The sequence below is a fragment of the Neolamprologus multifasciatus genome, chromosome 23 (genome assembly GCF_963576455.1).
Source record: "Neolamprologus multifasciatus chromosome 23, fNeoMul1.2, whole genome shotgun sequence".
NCBI classification, from domain to species: Eukaryota; Metazoa; Chordata; class Actinopteri; order Cichliformes; family Cichlidae; genus Neolamprologus; species Neolamprologus multifasciatus.
In genome coordinates, this window is record NC_140460.1 from 9,360,900 (window position 1) to 9,381,861 (window position 20,962).

Sequence of the window (20,962 nt, forward strand, 5' to 3'; positions counted from 1 at the left end):
ACAGCATTGTAGGATGGTGAAAGATGTACCCTTAGGCCCCCTCCTCGATTCAGAGATGGTCTTTCCCTTTTCACGTAAATGGCCTCCTTCATGCCCCGCTCTAACCAGCGTCCCTCCCTGTCCAGGATGTGTACATCCTCATCATTGAAAGAGTGTCCAGTGGCCTGTAGTTGTAAATAGACTGCAGAGTCCTGGCCTGATGAGTTAGCTCTTCTCTGTTGTGCCATACGCTCCACCAAAGGTTGTTTGGTTTCTCTTTATAAGATTGGGGAAACCTGCTGTCAGCTGAGACTGAAGTCACTTGGATGAGTGACAAAATGTTTCTCCCACTGAAAACGCTACGTCCAGATGAACAGAATCAACCTTTTGGGATTTACTTACCTGGATGATTGAGCATGCATCAAGAATTAATCCATCAAATAGTAGTTGTGATAAACTGACCTAAAAACCAAAGCTGTCAACTTACAGGTGATGCAAGAGGACAAATCAGAGGTTAAATAAAATCGGTAGGATTTATTCTCTGTAGACAATGACATTTGATGTCAATGTAATTGTTAGTGTTTCACCCTGCACCAAAGTGGTGGGAAAACTAGCAATAAGACTGGTAAGATCTACTATTGCATTAAATAAATTTTAAGATGAATGCAATCTTGTTAGTATGATTAAAATTTCTGAACAGTTACAGCTTTGAGTCGGGCTTTAACCCTCTCAATTCTAAGCCATCATTTGTGATGAACTTAACTCCAACGCTAACCCTACACAATCAGAATTAAGTAATTTTCGTTTTCATTTAATTGTTCTCCCAAGTCTTTATAATGTAATAAGGGAGCAGCTAAAATAATTATTCTAACTGACACATAACTATTCACTTTTTTTAATCATCAATGAAAGATGTCAAAACTTTTGAAAGGTCCAGAAATCAAGTTGGTTGAATATTTCATTCATTAGGTAAAATAAACTGCCGGAAGTACAAACTGCTACCTGGAGGTGTGGCTAAATGATGCGTTATGTTAGAATCTTATAATTTAAAGTATTAAGGAGTACTGTGGTGAAAATGTTCTTGATTTATGGAGGTTGTGCTTTTGGCCTTTTGGCTGGGAGCTTTAAAGCTGGATTGATTGCTGGTTTCAGTCGGCATCCGTGAGGAAAGGAAACTCAATATGCTTTCTATGTAGTGTTTGCATAAACTGAGAGATTTGTCTGTCGAGGATAATAAAATCAGCACTGCTTGCTACAGTGTGGGTAGTTTCAGTTGACCTCTATTGTAGTTTGTAATTAAGGATAAAGACAGCCCCGATGCCGCTGCTCTTGTCCAGTTGAACTTTGGCTGAATTTTGTGGTCTATAGGCTTGAAACTTAACACTGAGAGTTTGAAGGAATAGAAAAAGTAGTCAGGAAGTAGTCTGCCCATGCCTTATACCCTATATCGATGGATGAATGATTTGTGTGCATTTTGCATGCTGGCCATTCCTTCATCTTTGCCAAGGTCATCTTAGTGATTGAACCCCCCCCCCCCCCCCCCCCCCCCCCTCTTTTTCTCTTCCCTCTGTGCTCTGGCCTTCATCTGTCTGGGTTTGTGGTGAAACTGAGCTTTGCTTCATAAAATTTTCCATCAACAGAGGCAAATAACAACAGGGTCAAACGAGGAGAGTGTGGCCCTCAGCACGCATTATCGAGGCCAGGGCAACAGCCTCTGGTTTGGCCTGTCATATGGAATGCTCTCTTCTTCTGTATGGAGCTAAGTTAGCACAGAAAGCACCCGGCGCTATTCGAGCCATCATCTGGCCTCAATTGTCTTCACTGAAATCTGTATAATTGCTTTCTCACATGCTATCATTGTTCAGAGAGTTGGTGACAGGCTGTTTGATGGTGATGGTGGGTTGTTTAATCAGCCTCTTGGCTTGGCGCCCTTGGGCGGAGGGGGAGGTGAATGAAGAGGTGAGGCGTTGCTCGTGAAGCCCATTCATTCTCAGCTATTTTATATGCATGTTCTGAATATTTGTGTTTTGTAATAGTATTGTGTTAAGAGGAAATGGGTGGTAATTCTGCACTCTGCCAAGAAATTTCTACCTTCACTCAGCTTTCTTTAACACACCCTGCTTCCCCTCCAAATCAGGCTGCTGGTAGCTCCGTTTGTTCTGTGCGTGCTGCAGTGCTGCATGGGACTCAGCAAAGTCCTCTCCCCCCCCCCCCCCCCCCAATCCCCGTGCTGTTTAGGCCTATCATGATGCTCAGCGCATTCCACAGAAATAGCGAGGAGATTAAATAAACATTACCGTCTGTCTCTAAATGAGTTTACTTAGTAATTATGCATAATGGTAGATCATTAAGGTTGATTAATAAGGGTTTTTACTGTTGTGCTTGTTGGGGATGATCTTGGCTTCCCAGTTTATGCTCTGTCAACCCTCAGAGGAGCTGATGAGTCCTGCCTTGCTCTGTGATTTGTCAGAACTGCGTGTCTGAACAAATTTCCATTTCCATTTGTCTACTGTGTACATGGCTTGTGATTTAAATTTAAGGAGAGACCCTTGAGAAGTAAAACTACTGAAGGCAAAAAAAACCCCTCTTAAGACCACTAATATGATAAATGCTTTAATTGTAATTCTGTTTTTTCATTTCGCTTGACACATGTTGCTGCATGGAAACGTCTGGATGGAGTCAGGCCACCCTGTGGGAAACCTATCCCCCCGTTGTTTGCTGGCCTCTGTTCACTATAGTTACACTCATGCACAAAATGCTCACTTACACTGCCTCTGACAGCTTTAATATCCTCCATCACAAAAACCATAGTCATTACTTTAATGATGTCATGTGTTACATCAAGCCCTTTCCTGTGTGTGTTTAATTTAACGGCACTTGAGAAATGCCCAAGTGATTTTCCTATACCGAAGGGGATTTGTATTGTGCAATCTGCAGATGTAGTGCATATGGCTGCAAAGTCCATTGTGAACCATTTTTTATTAATACGGCGAGTGACTTAAAAGAAAGTAGTGAGGTGAGCAGCCAAGCAAATCCCCAGCAGACACTGCAGTCACACAGATGAGTTGTTTTCCCTTTTCTCTGCCTGGTTATAATCCAGAAAAATGGATTTCAAAACCACACAGACATATTGGTTTGCTCAAAAATGTCAACTTTTTACTCTCAGTCACAGGCTGCTATCAATTTTGAATTAGGTTATGAGAATTCAGAACAAAGTTGGACTAAACTGGATCTAGTGTCATCCCAGCCTTTTCTGTCTGGGTTTTAGTTGTCTGAAATGTGGTAGATGACTCCTTGTCTTTGTTGCTTCAAGGGTTGACACGACGGTGAATAATGTGTCCTTCCTTGAGTAGCTCTTCATTACTGTCATTCCACATTGTCTGTTTTGTATCATTTAACACACTGGTGCCTGGCTAACCTGCTTCCTTTGTTTCAGAGAGAGGAAAGATCCCACATAAGTGTAATTTCCATCTCCTTGTTTTTATCATAGATAAGCTTTAAGTCACATTTTCAAAACAATCCTTATCTATTATAGACTCGCCATTGGTGAAGCCCTCAAGTTCATTGAGGTCTCAGTATTCTCATTCAATGAGCATACACTGAATGATCCTGATTTCTGACTCTAATGAACATCAAAATTTACAATATTAACTTACTGTTTGACTAGTATGACCTAAAACTAGTGACTGAGCCTGTAAACTTATCAGGAAAGTGTTTATGGAGGTCACAGACCAAGGGAGACTAGGACCATTTTTCTATAGACTTAATGCAGCTGAAGTTGTTTGGCAGCCAGAAGAGTCGCCTCCTGCTGGCTATCAGAAAGAATGCAAGTTTAAGGCAGCCCCAGCTACATCCATCTCTTGACATCATGAAGAGCCGAGGATAGAAAAAAACGTCTATAGCCAGAGCTTTTAGGTTTTACAGATTATTTGCGCTTATGCAAACTAAATTTTTTAAAACTTTGGTCATGTTTAAAATGAGCTGTAACAGGAGAAAATGGGGCAAATATTCCCCAAATCCTTTTATCAATCAATGAAGGTGGCTGGTGTTAAAGGCTGAGAAAACTGAGACAGGCTGACAAAACTCTGCAGTGTTCAGTCGGTCTCTGATCCTGATGAACCGCTGAGTGTGATCTGTCTCAGTCATGACAGGGCGTATAATTTTTCTTATCCGACCCCGCCTGACTCATGCTCATTCACATTCTCTTACTGTACTTGCCATTCATACACTTTCTCCGCTTGCCTCCCACACCCACACCCAGTCTCCCAGGTGTAAATCCCCGATTATGAAGTGTTGTCTGGATATTTTGGCTGATTGATTGATTTCTGGAAGAGGAGTTGGCCTGATGTTTGACTGACACAACAGGGTGTATAAAATCATGTAACGGCCACACGGCAGGATGTCAGGAATTTTTACGCAGCTCTCCCAGATAGTAGGAATGTTCTCAGGTCTGGGCTCTGGAGGAACATAACAGCTGTTCGTTCTCCTGGCATTTTGGGAATTCCAACCCTCTCCCTGTCAATTCAGAGGTCAATATCTGAATAGAAGATACACAACTTCCATTTAGTATGGTGCTGATGAAGTGTGCTGATGTACTCTTTTTAAAATACCTTAAAACTACGACACCCAGAGATACAAGTGCAGATAAAAGTAACAGTCTCCCCACAAATCGAGGCATTTGAAGCGAGGACTTGAATGTGTGTATTTTGTAGGAGATGGTTGATTTGATTCCTGCTGTTTGATCCTCTATTTGATGTGGTAACATAGGGCTGGTAGAAGAGGGGGGTCTGCTTTAATCATAACCCTGTGACGAGTGATGAGACGTATGAAGCTGGTTGTGTGGTGGACTCTCTCATCTCTCCTTGGTCCCAGATCAGGGAACAAAGTCTGTGTTAGCAAAACCCCAAGGAGGTGGTGCAGAGCCCAGGCGCCCATCCAGACACACAGGCTTCTGATTGGAAAGGGGGAAAGGGTGTTTCTGCTTCCCGTAACACGGCGTCTTGTTCATGCCTCAATTGGCAGCTATGGAAACTTAGACATTCCTGGTATGTGTGTGCGTGTGTGTGAATGAGTAGATGTTAATGTTCATTTATTTGGCAGGCCTCCATCATATTTGGAAGAGGTGTATTTAAGTTTTTGTATTTGACAGGATGAGTTGTGGCTTTTTCTTGTCAGATAGACAAGACATAAATTTTTGTTACGAGTCAAACGAGTCTATAATATAGGCTTCTTTTTAAGTTTCCATAAAGGTCGGGGGGTGCTCTGTTATGCCTTTCTTTATTTTCTTTCATATATACTGTTACAGCGGTGGAGTATCATTTTAAATATAACCAAAGTTTCAAAAAAATGAGGTCAGTTTATGTAAGAGTAAATCCTGTAAACCAAATACTCTAGCTTCAGACTGCTCTAAGTTAGCCTAATGGGAAGGGAGCCTAAATGGCTTGTTATAGATAGGAGCAGCGCCAAATTCCAGTATAAGATAAATAAGGACTTTTTGAGCTCTGATCGATGCAATCATACTTTTGTAGAGTCCAACATTTAAAATATGGAGCTGTTGTGTGTTGCAAAGTCTAATAAGGGACCTGTTTGTGTAAGTAAGTGGCATACTATTCGTGAATTTGTTTTGAGTAGGACCTCCTTTTAGAATAGGAATAGGAATGTCTTTAAAAAGGCAGAATAAAAAGAGGAAACCTGGAGAGAAGATTCATAGATTTAGTGAAGGAGGGAATGTAGAGAACTGGTGAGACAGAGAAGGATGCTAAAGAAAAGGTGAGTTAGACACAGATGATCTGCTGTGGAGACCCCTAAACAGACTGACCCAAAGGCAAACAAGATCTTAAAAAGGATTTTAATTTAGGTCTCTTATGAATTATTACTATAACATGTTGAGGTAATCAAACTTGTCTTGTACTTCTTCCTTTAGGTGGTTCTGTGAAGGCCGTGAGCTGCACAACTCTCCTGACATCCAGATCTGGAGGGATGGTGACCTGCACACACTGGTGATTGCTGAAGCCTTTGAGGACGACACAGGACGTTACACCTGTGTGGCTTCCAACAGTCTCGGAGCAGATAATACTTCAGCTGAGGTTTACATTGAAGGTCAGACAGATCGTTTCATTACTTCTTCTTGGGGTTGTTGTCAACCAACCAAAGTCTTGGTTGCCTGAAATGATACCTGTACGTAGTCAATTGTTCCCAGGCGATGGAGGGTTAGAGAGGGTTAATTTTATCTGCAGATTAACAAAATGTTCCACAAAGTATATCATGCGCTCTGCCTGTTATGCTTTCTAGCCTAAATTAATTATACACACATGAAAAGGCAGTATATGCAGCACATTGAAACACTGTAAATCTTGTTATTTCAAACTGAAAACAAAACAACAGACAACAAGGAACTTTTATACTTATGTGAGACAGACATCCAGCTTTGTTTGGGTTGCTCCTTGGGTCAGATGCTGAAGCCTGGTGCAGTTGTGACTGCACAGTATGTGTGTTGTCATATAACTAAAATGCACTTACACTTGACTTTTTAATAATCTGTTTTAAGCCAATGCAGCCGTACTAGCAAATTCTTTGATGTGTTGTAATCTAACTTGTAGCTATCTCTGAAGTCCACGGTGGGAAAAACATGGTGGTGTTTAACAGGTAATCTGTTCCTTCTGATGCAAAAAATTATGGGAGGCTGCAAAAGATTGAAAGGCTATTTATATAGTGCTTTTTGACCTATGGATGTAATAACAGTAATTGTCCAACCAATGAAAATTTGGTTAGATGAAAGTACACACCAAATAACTGACCAGTTGAGACTACAGAGATGCTTTTGCAAATGTATTGACTGATATTAAGTCTTACAGGAGAATACAGCCAATTGTTTAATTCATCTTATTGCTGTGGTTTGATAAGCAATGCCAAGAAAGAGCACTACAGATGCAATGTTTGCTTTGAGAGTGTTGATGAACACTTATAGATAAGGCCGGAAGGTGCAGCTTGTTTGCAGCGGTGGTGGACAGGCTAACAGATGGTATGCTACAGAGAAGAGGAATGACAGTCATTAGAAATAAGACACGCGTGAAAATGAGAGGGAGACAGGTGTAACAGTCAAGCTGCAAGGAAGACAGTGAAGGTAGATGAGTTTAAATACGTGGGGTCAACCATTCAAAGCAACACAAAGAAAGTCCTGGCAGGGTGGAGTGGGTGGAGATTAGGGTCAGAGGTGATTTGTGACATAAGGAAACAAAATGACAGAAATGGATGCTTTACAAGTTGGTAAAGAGGCCTGCTATGATGTATGGTTTGAAAACAGTGGCACCAACAAAATGTCAGAAAGTGGACATGGAAGTGGAAGAACTGAAGGTACTAAGATTTTACTGAGCATGACCAGGACGGACTGGATCACAAGTGAGTATATCACAGGAATGCCTCAGGTTGAATGGTTTGGAGACAAAGGTGCAGAGGCAAGGTTGAGATCATTTGGATATGTGCAGAGAAAGGATAGTGGATATAGCAGACAAAGAATGGTGAAGAGGGAGCTGCCAAGTAGGAGGAAAAGAGGAACCAGCAGAGAAGAATTGTGGATGTAGTGAAGATGGCCATGCAGAGGGTTGGTGTGGCAGAGAAGGATGCTACGGATAGGGAGAGATGAAGGTAGAAGAGATGAAGAAACTATATGAAGATAAATTATATTTTCTGAAAAAGGGTTTGAAGCTGGGACAGTGTTCATCTTAACACCATAAATGTAAGCCTTGCAGTCATTTACACTTGTGACTAAACTCTAGCAAAAATTTAGATTACAAAGCCAATACTTCCTTCTTCCACAAAACTGGACTGCTGTTCTGTTGTTCCTCTTTGGGTGTAATGTACTAAAAGAAATTGATTTCTTTTCAAGATTTGAGAAACATTTAGTCATAATTTTATTGTATAGAGTTGCATATTTAAAAACAGTAAATCTTTTCAGCTGTTTGGAAATAAATGGCCTATATAATGTTCTGTAGCACATAAACCACAGCAGCTTCTGATTCTGTTCCACTGCAGGGGCGTCGTCATCAGACTCAGAAGGAGAAGGTGCATCGAAGTCTAGATCAGGAGCCATGCCTCAGTATGTATAGTCCTGCACAAACTACCTTTGACACTATGACCCAGTGAACCTTGAACTATCCAACTTGCTAACCGAGCCCTTGAGCGATTAATCAAGTCTGCTGCCTGCTCCTAGTTAACTGGGTCCTAAAAAGGCTATTTAAGAGCCAACAGCCTGACCCAGAAGTCAGCAATCACAGTAATGACCTGGGGAGGGTTAATATAGTGGGAAAATCACCTGAGATGTTTGGTCTCTTACTTATTTACAAATGTTAAACCTTTTAATTCATGAGACTTTAACTTTTAGTTTTATTCAATTCCCTCTCCAATCGTGAAAAATATGTACTCATTTAATGACATTTTGGGCATGAAATTCCAATTCCATTTTTACAATAGGGCATTTTTTGCAGTCCCTGAGCCCTTTCACTTTTTCTAAATGTTTTTCATTATTATCTTATGTATAAATCTCCCTGCATCTGGACTGTTTCCTGATATTCGTTTCTGTTTCCATTTGTGTTTACCCACTGAAGCCAAGATCACTGATATCATCTTAATTGCTGTGGAGGCAATTTTCCTTCAAGCACTATATTTTAAGTAAAAGCTTAGAGTTTTGAAATTTGTCCCTTTTTTTTTTTAGAAATAAGTTTTTGTTTGTGTTTTTCCTTGTTTTAGAGTCCAGAAGAAGACTACTTCGATGTCCCTAACAATACGCTCATCTTCACCCAAAACTGAGGTGCTACCTCATCGCACCACCCTGGTGCAGTCCTTGTCTCAGCCTCCACAGCGGGTAAAACATCTTTCTTTCTCTTTCTCTTTCTTTAAATAACTTCCTCTGTTTGGAAAAGTAAATGTGTGTTGTCTTCTAGATGCAGAGCCCAGTTTCATCACTCTATGCTGGTGAAGTCTCAGGCCCTCCTCTGTTCACCAAGGTAAGTGTGCATACACTTTTGTGTAACATACTTTACAAAAAACGTAAGTAGACATGGCAAACATCATGAACATGTGTGACTGCTAAAAAAAAAAAAAAATCAATAATCAACCACAACAATAACCAATAACCTCTGGGATTGAAAAATGAAGCCAGGGTAGAAGTGCTAAAAACTGCAATTTCTTGAATGGCCACTTGAGGCAGTTTAGCGAGCTATAGCTAATTTCTCTCAAAAGGTTATGTTTTTTTCAGTGTAGTACACACATATTTGCTTGACAAGTGAAAGGTTGCTTCTTCAATGCTAGACTGAAACACAAATTTCGTTTGGAGTTTAAACAGGAAGGGCATCTGATGTAAAATTAAATAAAGTCAAAATTAAACATATAGAGGTACCCACTGTGGTGAACTCTTGAGGCAAGGAACCAGCCAAAGTAGCTTTTTAATTTATTTTTTTACCCTTACTTAGCCTTTGAATTGCTTCGAGACTTAAAGTTAACCATTACTAAAGGCTTGGGAGCTTTATGTTGCTGTCGATACTGTTGCTAGTTACTGATGTGAGTCACTGAACTGGAAGTTTAGGTAACATTTGTGGTGTTGGTTACCCTGAAGCACTTTTAATACAATTATCTGACAACCATTGTGGCTTTCGTGTGTGGTTAATTATACTAACAGCACATCCAAGAAGTCTGTGCTCAGGTCTTGGTGAGTGAAATAATTTTATTTATATGATATTCATCATTAATTTGCAGGTGTACCTGTATAGTTTGGGGATGCAGCTCACTAACCAAGCATGCCAAGTTTAGCTAATAACTCTGAAATCTCGTCCATATACGTCATGTCTGGCTCCAAAAAAACATCAAGACGACAACCACAAGGCTAAAGTAGAGGCCCCAGAACTTTACTTTACAAAACAATGGGTGACATCATGGTTTCTATGCCTATCTTTTATGTACAGTCTATACATAAAGCACCGTTTTTAACTCATTGCTGCTGTGGCAAAATTAGAAGCCTGTCATTGTCTGGCATATTTGAATGCTATACCATGAAGATTTCCTTTAAAAAGAACAAGGGAATTGTTACCCAAACCATAAAAAGGATACATGCAATTCATCATGCATGCAATGCATGTACATGTACACATACAAACACAGAACCTGTTAAACATTGTCCGCAGACTCTTTGTCTTCCCATAATAACAGCATGCAGTGCTGTGGCTTTCAGCAGTGCGGGTCAGATAAAACATAGACTTTGATGGGAGCTCCTCCTCTTCAGGCTCCAGGACGTCCTTTTCCAACTCAGACTCTTCAGCACTCCTCCAACAGCCCTCATCTCCCTCTTTTCCTCAGGCTGTGGGTCATGTGATGGCAGGAATGAGACGAGTTGAGGCTTCAAACATGCCCGCCAAACCCACAAGGGTCAGGTCTCTTTCACTCTCATTGAGCCAGTCAGTCTCTAAATCATTTTGCACTTCATTACAAAAAGTCACTTGTTTTTCTTCACCCCCGCACCCAGCCTCCTTTCAAAACTATAGCAAGCTTTAATTATCTCGATGAGAGGATGTTTGCCTGTAGTGAAGTCAGCACTGTGATGTCACCCTTACAGCGCACCCATACACCCACACACCCATGATGTACATTCAACCCATGCTCTTCTCAAAGTATGCCCAGAAATACAGAGTGAGAGGCACATTTATCCACACTGACACTGAGTGCCTCCTGTTGAGGGATGTAGCAGTCCATGTCACCGTGGACTTTACCTCAGCTCTCATGAGGATGTGTTTTTTCTTCACTTCTGCAACTTGATAAGCTGTGGTGTGATTAATTGGACAGAGGTGGCCATTTGTAAAGTGGAGGGCCTCCAACTGGAAAATAAAGAGCACCCACGTGGGGGGTTTATCCCCCTTAAAGCACACATACATGTGCATATGCACTTAATGCATAAAAAGCTAAAAATATTTTCTGGATCTTGTCAAATTATTTAATTTTTTTTAGTTTGAAAAAACTATTTTGTAGATTCACTGTGAACTCCAGTGCACACCTAACCTGACGTACTGTTGATATTACAATTACTTATCGTGAATGGATGGTTCATTAACAGGCACTGTTTATTTCTTCTTACTCACACTAAAATAAAGCTACATTTTTACTTGTTTTTACTGGTTAGGGTCACTTGAGTTAATGGGCTGTGACCCAGGAACTAAAATTAACTTGAAATCCCCGATTTATACCAAACTTAAAACAACTGAAAATATTAGAAGGGTTAATAATTAACAAACAAAGAGTGTAATTTATTCTGTTATACGAAAAACTATACTAATAAAGTAGTAGCTTATGGTAGCCAACTTAAAAGGGACCTGTTAGGCCTTTCTTTTCTATAAATGAGGAGTGTTATAATGGCCAAAATTCCAAGTATTGAGGTCAGAGTTTGCACAAGTAATCCCTGTGAGACAGCAGGATGTTTTTTTCCTACTCCTCTTTGTTCTGTATGATCAGTGAGAGCAGATATCGTCATGGACTCGGGCTGCCCTGAAGCCCCGCCCACCCACTGTTCAAATTTTATGTCTATTAGGAGCAGCCAATCAGAGACGAGTTAGCTTAAAGCGAGGGTGAAGGGAGCTAAAACAAGTTGTAACAGGCAGCGGATAGAAAAAGTGGCTGCACCAAGGCCAGTATAAAATGCATTTGGATTATTTTGAACTGAGATTATTTATGAAGCAAAAACCATCACGTAATTGTTGGGTGATGTGATAAAAATCCTGTTTCAAAAACTTCCAGTGCACATCCATATCAATGATGATTAACAGATGTTGGAAACAATGACTTTTGTTTAAGGACATTCAGTTTGTCAGTGTCCAAATATTTAAGAAATAATTTCATCAATTTTGACAAAGTGATCCAAGCTCGTTTTAAGTCTCGGCACTTGGTGACAGCTATTTGGAAGGAAACAGATGCTCATTTTAGACTAAAGATGAAATATATGGAGTAAACAGCCAGATTAAGGTACATTATCTGATTGCATGAGGCACAAAACGAAGGGACCAGATGGAGCCAATTAAAGGGGACTCCTGGTTCGCTAAAGTGGAAGTCCTGTGAAAATAAGCTTTAATTTTTTTGATAGCCTTGTAGCTCCTTAAGTTCATCCACTTTGCTGTTTGCATATAAGCTACTGCCATGCCATCTTTCTCCTTCTTTTGTACTTGTCACCTACTCGCTCCTTTTTCTCATGATCTCTCTCTTATTTTTTCATTGTGTTTTGGCTTTTCATTCCTTCCTGTGTGCAGCTCCTGCAGGATGCCCAGGCATCTGAGGGCCAGGTAGTGGTTCTGGAGTGCAGGGTTCGTGGAAGTCCTCCTCTGCAGGTCCGATGGTACCGCCAGGGAAACGAGATCCAGGACTCTCCTGATTTTCGTATTCTCCAGAAAAGTGAGACAATTGAGCAAACTGTTGTAGCTAAGCCATTTTTAGATTTTAGAATTAAACTGATTTCACATCCATTAATAATCAAAATGTCTTTGTTCTCTTCCTCTCTGTCTGTTATTTGCTGTAAATTAGAGCCTCGATCTGCAGCTGAGCCAGGTATGTCACCTCAGTTCCTCCAAGAACTACTCTATCAATTACTCTGCTTTCATGTTCCCAGCCGCAGTCAGTGGTTAAATTTAGCAATGGATTATAAACTTTGGCTGGAGACTCAAGCTGAACTGCAGCCTAGGTCATAACTACAGAAGATCACAAGTCAATAAATCTGACACAACACTCATTATTGCATCTGCTGCAGTCACAGTGAGTCCCTGAAGCCCCATCATCTGCCAACTCCAACACATAAACAATGACACACACTAATTTATGTCAGATATTTCCCACCTGTGTGACTCAGGGGTCATTTCAAGTGCGTCTTTCTGGCTTTGAATCACTCAGACATCCCTGAACATCTGCACCCGTGTCTGGCTGTTCTTCATTAATAGTTACGTCTGTGCTTATTCATCTTCTCCCTGCTCTCCGTGCGTCTGAATAGTGATTCATCAGTCTACGTGACATGTCAATCATCGCACTTCTGTGTATGTAATTCATCCCCATATTGATGTGATATCTCTATTATGTTTCATTACAAAACAAATCAAGTGTCAACGTGCCACTCTGCTCATCACAAACAAATCAAGTCACAACAAGTCAAGTCTCAGTGTCTCACGCCTGTGTTTATTCTGTCTCTCAGCTTCAACTCTCTTAATCATCAAAAATGTACTTTTTTCAGAGGTGTGGTTTATTTGTTTTTTTTAGAGGAGATCTGCACCCTCGTTATTGCCGAGGCCTTTCCAGAGGACGGAGGTCTGTTCTGCTGCACTGCCTCCAATCTTTATGGCTCTGTTAGCAGCACAGCCCAACTCACCGTTACCCCAGGTGCGTCTGAAACAGACTGAACAACATTATCAGCATATTAACAAGCCAATGAGGCAAATATAGAAGTGCCTTGAGATGTTGGAGTCACATATTAATTCCTCACATTCCCCACATAAAGTCAAAGACTTAATAACCAGCTGCATTAAAACCTAGACCATTTTATCTCTGGCTTGGTTGCTTACCGGACTTATATTTTTCAGGTTCAGTAACTGGTTATGCAATATAAACCATAAGGTGCCAAACCCATCCCAGTATGTACAATGACCAGGGGGAAAATTCAAAAGACTACTTTGTTCCCCATCTCCAAAACATATGGGTTAGGCAAAAAGCTGTCACAACATACGGCCTCTCAGCAAGAACCAACGATCTACATCTGGTCCACTGCGCAATCTTGCATTGTGCAAAATTATTGTAGAACTGAATCAGTTTGGATTTTTCTACTGTATCTGCAGGAAGTTTTGTGTTGCAAGATGTTGGATTGGATGATATCATGAGACTGGTTTTCAGAACTCTTAATTTTGTTCGAGCCAAAGGTCTGAATCATTGTCACTTTTACGGCTCTGTTTGTAACTAAGACATTACTGATCACCCGCCATACCACAGAAGTAGGGCGATTAAGCCAAGGAGCCGTGCAGATGCATTTCTTTTATTCACAACAATAGCGTTTCTTTGCGATGACAGTAGAATGACTGAACGTGGAAAAACTGAAACTTGCAGTTGAAAATGCACTTATTTTTCTTAAGACGTCTCATCTGTTTCGTAAACGGATGCTTCACTGATTGTTAATGTTTTCAGAATTTACTCAAGCTTCTCTAAACAGAAAGAAAAAAATGATTTAAAAAATGTTATAATTCACTGGTTTTACTGATCCAGCCCATTTGGAATTAAATTGGGGAGTATGTGGCTCATAAACTAAAGACGGTTTGACATCCTTGTCTTAAGTTGTGGTTTCAGTATTATCCATTGTTGAAGTCACATGAAAATCCCCCAAATCCGGAGGAATTTCAGAGTTAATAACTAATTTCCTACATGTGTCCTGGCAATTTCGAAGGCCAGACATTTTGGGCTCTAACTTGTTTGCTTTCAATGATTCTAGTTTCAGGTTCTGGGTGCTGTCGTGCTGCCAGACTTTGTATTTTCAGGCTTTAGTAACAGAACTTGCTGGCAAGCATCTTAATCATGGTTGATTTCTGAGAAATCCATTGGTGATGGCCTATATTCTCCTTATGGGGCTTTAACACTGTGAGGCCTGAATCATACCTAGATGACCGTAACCCTATCCTGTTTTTAATTGTTCTTTGGAGAACAGTAAAAATAAAATGTTTCAATACCTTAATGAGTTAGACCTCAGAGGGTTAATAGGCTTTAAACAGTTACGCCAATATCCTTGTTTTTCAAAAGATAAAATTAAATAAAGATGAAGCTTTCCAAAACAGAGGAAATCTGGCAAAGGAGTCAGTTCTGGCTCTTTGCACTAGCACTGATAGTCCAGTAGTTTCCCTGAGGTCTTGCAGTTTACATTCATTAATAAAAGCTGCCATGGTAGGTCTTTAGAAGATCACTTTCTTCTTTTGTGGGTATTGTTGTTATGTTGCATGTGAGGGAAAGGTGAAATTTGTGAGTGGAGCGGGACACAAATATTTCTGTGTGCATGCTCACAGACAGAACTGTGTATGTACAGAATGGGACTCACCGCACAGTTTAAAGCAAAGGCTGAATAAACAGGAATTGCATCAGACTGAACTGACTGGACCCAGCTGCTGCTTCGGATCAGATATGCAGTGATGCAGTGTGTGTGTGTGTGTGTGTGATCTTTATAAGGTCTGTGATGGCTAGAAGAAAAACTAAACATTAAAGTTTAAAAAAAAAATCCACCTTCTTCTTGTTTGTTTCCCTCGGCAGCTGAGGACTCATCCAGTAATGGCATGTCTGGTGATAGCTCAGGGTTTGAGGATGCAGCAGCCTTCCCTCCTCCTCCCCCACCCACTGAGATCAGCCTCCTGGAGCTGCCACCCAAGATGCTGCCTCAGCCCAGCGCTGAGACTCTCCAGATCAAGGAGCTGGAGATCTGGCCCAGTGTGTCAGCTATGCCTCCAGTACAGATGAGCACAGAGATGGAGGACAAAGGGAAAGAATCTGTGCAAAATGGCCAAACCCTGCATCCACCATCACCTCCAAGCCTTCCTAAAGAGACCACACTACCGCCCCCACTGCCACCTCTGCCACAGTCTGATCCCGCAACAGATATCTCTATGCCAGTTCAAAGTCCAGCCCCTGTGATACCAGATTCATCCCCAGCACCAGGCAAGCTGTCTCCATCCCCTGGGAAAGACGGGCCTCCGCTGCCTACCAAACCTAAACCAAAGCTGTAAGTATCGGTCCTGTCCACATGTGTTTGTGCCTACGGTGTATGCTAGTCAGCAGCAAGGGGCTTGCTGGAGGGAGGGAGACATACTTGGATGATCGTCTGAGGTGTGGTGGGAATGATAGTGTTCAGTCTCGATTTTGTCAGGAGGGTTAAAGGGGGACTCCCGGGCCTTTTCAGAACAAAAGCATTCCTCTGCCTTTATGTGTGGCATCGTGTGTGCCAGGGTGAGTCTGGGAGCTGCTGTCTGTCTGTGCCTGTAAACAGATCAGAGTGGCATTTGCTGGATGGCTCTTATTGTTTCTGTCTGACCTCGCACTGCACGCCCAGCCCAGGACAGAGTACAGTGTTTTTTCCTGAGCACCTTTCTGACAGCTCTGTAGGGATCAGGTAGGATGTCATGGTTATTAGATAAGGGCTGGACAGGGTATGGCTTTATTTTCAAAAGTCCCGTGTTTTGTCTGCAGTTAACAAGCCTTTTGTGCATGGGTTTTACCCACCTAGCAGATGCATTTCTTTTTTGGACATGTAACAAAACTCCACCTTTGTCCTAAAAGCAGGGAAGCTGTGGTTAGCACTCCCTTCATGCTTCCAGGGTGCCGCACTGGTATTGTTTCATATTCACATTAGAGTTATCCTAATGAAATTATTTTAAAGATGGCAGTTTGGTCTACTGAACTTAACAAATATTGGACTTTAATTAGACTTCACACAGACACCGATGATTCTTAAAGGCCGAATGAAACATATACTGGTAATCCACCGGGTTTCCTATATCACCATAGTGATCCTTCTGCCCCGGATCACCCAAGCTAGCCTGCAGATGTATTGAATTGGTTCCAAATTTCAGAAAGACACTAGTGAAATCCAGTTAATGACCTAAATGATCCTTGAATTATCATATACTGGCACTTTAAAACTGAAAGGTTTAACTGAAATGATGTGTGGTTGTCAAGGAAGGTACTACACCAAGCAAGCAAGCAATTTATTTATATAGAACTTTCAAAACAACTCTCAGCTGAAAACAAAGTGCTGTACAGATGACATAACAAATAACAAAGTGAAATAGTATATGTAAAAATTAAAAAAAAAACAAAACTTAAATCGCCTGACCTCCTTCTGTTTAATGGATAGATGCTGTACAGCCAGAACTTTGGTTTTACCGAAAAGTGCCCTCACAATGTTCTTTAGTTTTATTTGACCTTCAATATTTCATCTTTTTAGTTCTGGTAAAAGTTAAGGGGAAATGTGGTGAACAACACCAACAGATGTGAATGAAATTCAGCCTCTTGTAAGATAAACGGCCAAAAGCAGTTCTCAATTTTGAGATGAGACATTGAAGATACTACCAATGAAAACTTTTGGCTGACATACATATGCAGTTTGGTAAATACATTGTTGGGTCTCGGACTGGATGTCCACTATATGCCAACTGTTAGCCACAAGGTGATTTGCAACAAACAAATATTGTTGCAAATATAACAAATATAAATATAAATAAAACAGTTAATTTGGTATATGAAAACCACAGCAGATGGTTAAGTGTGGCATTGATGTGGCTTATGTCTGTCTGCATGTGGTCTACAGTTTGATTACAGTTTCACTGCATGTGTGCTGGATTTGATACCTGCTCCTATCTGGTGTTCATGTAAATGTTATGACTTGTTAATTCTGTGCTTCCAGAGCTGAGAGTATAGTGGAGGAGGCAGAAAATTACAGGTAAATATGACTATGAGGACGATGCTGTAGAGCTGTGCCACATGTTCTGTAGACCTTGTTAATTTAACTATGAAAGAGGCAAAGCGGTAGTAGACACACAACAAATCAAACTCATTAAAACTTCACATCAGCAAGTCAGACAGTCCCAGAAAAGCCACGAAATGATGTTACAACCCTACAGAAAGACATCCAATATAACCAAAACGAGTTGAGTAGTTTCAAAAAACTTTACCATTTATTATCAACAAAGAAAAAACTGAAGTCACGAACAATCAGCAAAATATTACCGCTGAATTGCAAAAGGCTAAAGGGCCTTACAACCCTTTGATGGAAGCCTCACAGACCATCCCACTAAGGGTTATAAGATCTGGTGTTATCCCTCCAACCTAAACACACATCAAAACTAATCCCAGGGTAAAAAAAACAAAAAACAAAAGCCCCCAAAAACTGGACTCATAAAGACCCAGAAAGAAGCCAAAAATCATAGGGCTAAATCATTCTAACATCAACCACTGCTACAGGGACAAGAGCAAGTTAGTTGTAAACTAACTGGTTGTTGTCCAAAATGGTTCAAACCTTGATGGAAACAGAAGATCCTGTTAAATGATTCATATTGAATTTTAGGTTTTGATTATAATGGGCATTAATATTATAGATACCAATGACAATGATACTGACTTTAGCTTCCAAATCTAATTTGTATAACATAATGTACAGCATCTTCGTGTATGAGGGTTACATTTCTAACAAATGTGTGGGATTTCTTCAACTAGCAGCATATCAGCAAAGCTGCTTCTCTGTGAGTTTTTCCACAATAACATCACAAGTACGCCACTAGAAACAATCAATTCCCAACTGTGAGGCAGTGTAAGCCACCCCTCTCCTGCCCTCTCCCCTTTAAAATCTGTAATTACACAGTAAAACCAGCAGCCATGCCATTAGCCAAAGGTCATCTTTCTGCCAGACTGTTTCCTCAAATGGCCTCTATAAACAGAGGTTGACCACTCTCAACTTAAAGCACCCAGGGCTTTTCATTCAGTTCATCAGGTCCTGTTTGTTCAGTGTCCATGTAGTCTGAGATACTCTGCAATATTCTGCAGTGCAGCAACTTAATTAAGTAATCCCACTTTGCTGCTTTAATTACTTTTTACATAAGACTTTCCAACAAACCACTTTGTTAGCAGACAGACACAGTGTGGAAACTCTTACACTAACGTCTTGTATATATAAAATAAGGTTTTATCGCGAAATAGCTTTTGTTTTATTGTATGTACACAAAGGCAGTGAGGCTCAGTGTGGATTGAGTTTAATTATCAGAGTGAGCAGTTTAGTTAGCTTAAAGGATAAGTGTCTAGACTTACTTGCTTTCATGCTACGCCATTAGTTTTCTGGAGTTATGTGCATTTAAGCTTTTACTACTGAAAGTCATGCATGCAAATAGCTCCCAAAAATGCAGTGTTTTCACAGCACTGGCTATTATCAAGCAGAGAACAGCTGCTCGATAATCGCAAATCGCTAGTGTTTATTTCAAATGAAAAGAGCATATTCATAAATCTAAAATAAAATGTTCTAAATCACAGGAACGACATACTGGAAGCCTGTGTAAGGGATGACTTTTGCTTTAATAATACTGGGCTGATGAGATGTAGGAAGTCGCTGTGTGACTTGGCAGGCAGGCGGGATTGCAGGAGACCCGAGCTGTGAAAACAGACCTGCTGTTTCTCTCTAATGAAGGACCACAGAGCTGGGTTGGTAGGCATTTGGGTTTGATGTCCGGCGTTCATGCCAGACATCAGCATTAAGAATTATAGGAAATTCTCAGGGGAGAGGCCCAGATTGTCTGGGTAGATCTGAACCAAGGTTCGTGTTTGAATGGAAAGCAAAAGTTCTTTACCACAAGGCAGTGAAGTGATGGATAGCAAGCTAGAAACACTATCTCACTGCATCTGGAATTCAGCTTTTTTACATCTAGCGTTACTACACAATGACATGAATTATGGCTGATTTATGTGCTTTAGTACTTAGTGAATTTGATGGATGTGATATTTTCAGACTACTGCAAGCAGGATAAAAGAACAAGTAACAAACATGTACAGACAGTTTTTTGTTTGTCTTTTTATAAACTGTTTTAAGGATTAAGCATACAATGTAAAAATGTTTAGTTAATGTGACCTTTTGCTTCAAGCACATTTGTTATTTAAGGCAACCCAAAGTTCTCTTGGCATTGGAGCTCATTTGATTGTGTGTGCTTGTCTGGGAAATAAACCATGGTTCCCATAGCAGGCCCTTAAATATAGAGCTTAAACAGTTGAGGAATACTGCGTGCCAGTGAGACATCTGTTGCATCTAAACATATGGACAGGGCCATCATGGGAAGAGTTATTGTCTCACCTGTTCTGCAGGGTTTAACTGTGAACGCGTGACAACCTGTAAAGTGCTTTCATGACAGACTGGCGGAGTAACACCTTAAGCTTGTAAATCTGTGTGCTCTAATCCAGATGCGTGCACATGTATTAGCAGATGACGTGTCAGTGTTGCTGGTATCCAGGGTTGGTTTTCTTTATACGCCTACAGGTAAAGGTTCATGCTTGTCTATTGAGACACCTCATAAAAGAAAAAGTTATCGTCACACCGTGATGCATAAAATCTTCGTAGAGGTTGTATTCGTTTATGGAGGCTATGAAGTCAAGCTCCACTCGCAGTCCCAGCAGGTTTCAGCTATCTCACATCAGGTGATGGCTCAGCTGTTTGCCTTCTATATTTATACTTACACCTTCTGCACTTACTCCCGAAAAACATCACATTGTGCAGTTTATTTTACTTTAACTTGCTCTTCATCTGCAAGCTATTTTGCAATCCAACTTCAATGTTCCTTGTCAGTACAGGGAGGTCCCAAAACAGAAGAAAATACTGAACACTGAAGAAAATACCCACATTCTTTTGACTATAGTCAGTCCTGGATGGACCGAATATTCCCCATTAACTTATTTATGAATACTTATTCTTCCATAAAAACATTATTCACATCTAATCAATAGTCAAAAACTAGAAGAGCAACCAAATACAAAGTTAATATTAAACATGCTTGAAAATAGGCACACTTATGTTACTTATTCCCTACCAAATCATGCTGATTGTTGTGTTTCCCTTAAACCTTCTGATTTTGCTTGCTTGCTAGTTTTTCTGTGACCCAGTGGATACAGGAAAGACTTTACTTTCAGACTTCTTTACGTCCTAAACATCTCTTTATATCAAAGACATGCTTGAGAGCTTTACATTATCTTTTTAACTTATGACCTTATGACCATGCAAGCGTAGTTACAAGCGAATGTGTGTTTGGTGTTGATGGTAGCATGGTCTGGAGACACCTTTTGCAAAGATCAATAGTATGATTCTCAAAGGCTGATGCTAGCCAAACAGCGGTAAATTGCTGAGGGGCTGAGTTGTCATCCTCTCTCCTCACTTTGCTGTCTAAAGGGATCTGGTAAGTAACAAAGGGAAACT

The 20,962-nt window shown here is 40.6% G+C and overlaps 1 protein-coding gene across 4 annotated transcripts in view; it reads left to right on the plus strand.

The window, feature by feature from the left end:
• palld (palladin, cytoskeletal associated protein) overlaps positions 1 to 20,962 on the plus strand; it is a 69,214-nt gene that overhangs the window by 20,641 nt on the left and 27,611 nt on the right. For 3 of the 4 annotated variants that reach the window (XM_085150333.1, XM_085150336.1, XM_085150335.1), the window contains exons 3-11: positions 5,903 to 6,078; positions 8,011 to 8,074; positions 8,725 to 8,839; positions 8,919 to 8,981; positions 12,261 to 12,402; positions 12,532 to 12,555; positions 13,255 to 13,374; positions 15,277 to 15,742; positions 17,423 to 17,458. In XM_085150333.1, the coding sequence (XP_085006459.1) occupies positions 5,903 to 6,078; positions 8,011 to 8,074; positions 8,725 to 8,839; positions 8,919 to 8,981; positions 12,261 to 12,402; positions 12,532 to 12,555; positions 13,255 to 13,374; positions 15,277 to 15,742; positions 17,423 to 17,458 (1,206 nt within the window). The remainder of the gene's footprint in view (positions 1 to 5,902; positions 6,079 to 8,010; positions 8,075 to 8,724; positions 8,840 to 8,918; positions 8,982 to 12,260; positions 12,403 to 12,531; positions 12,556 to 13,254; positions 13,375 to 15,276; positions 15,743 to 17,422; positions 17,459 to 20,962) is intronic. The other variant, XM_085150334.1, reaches the window with a different exon arrangement.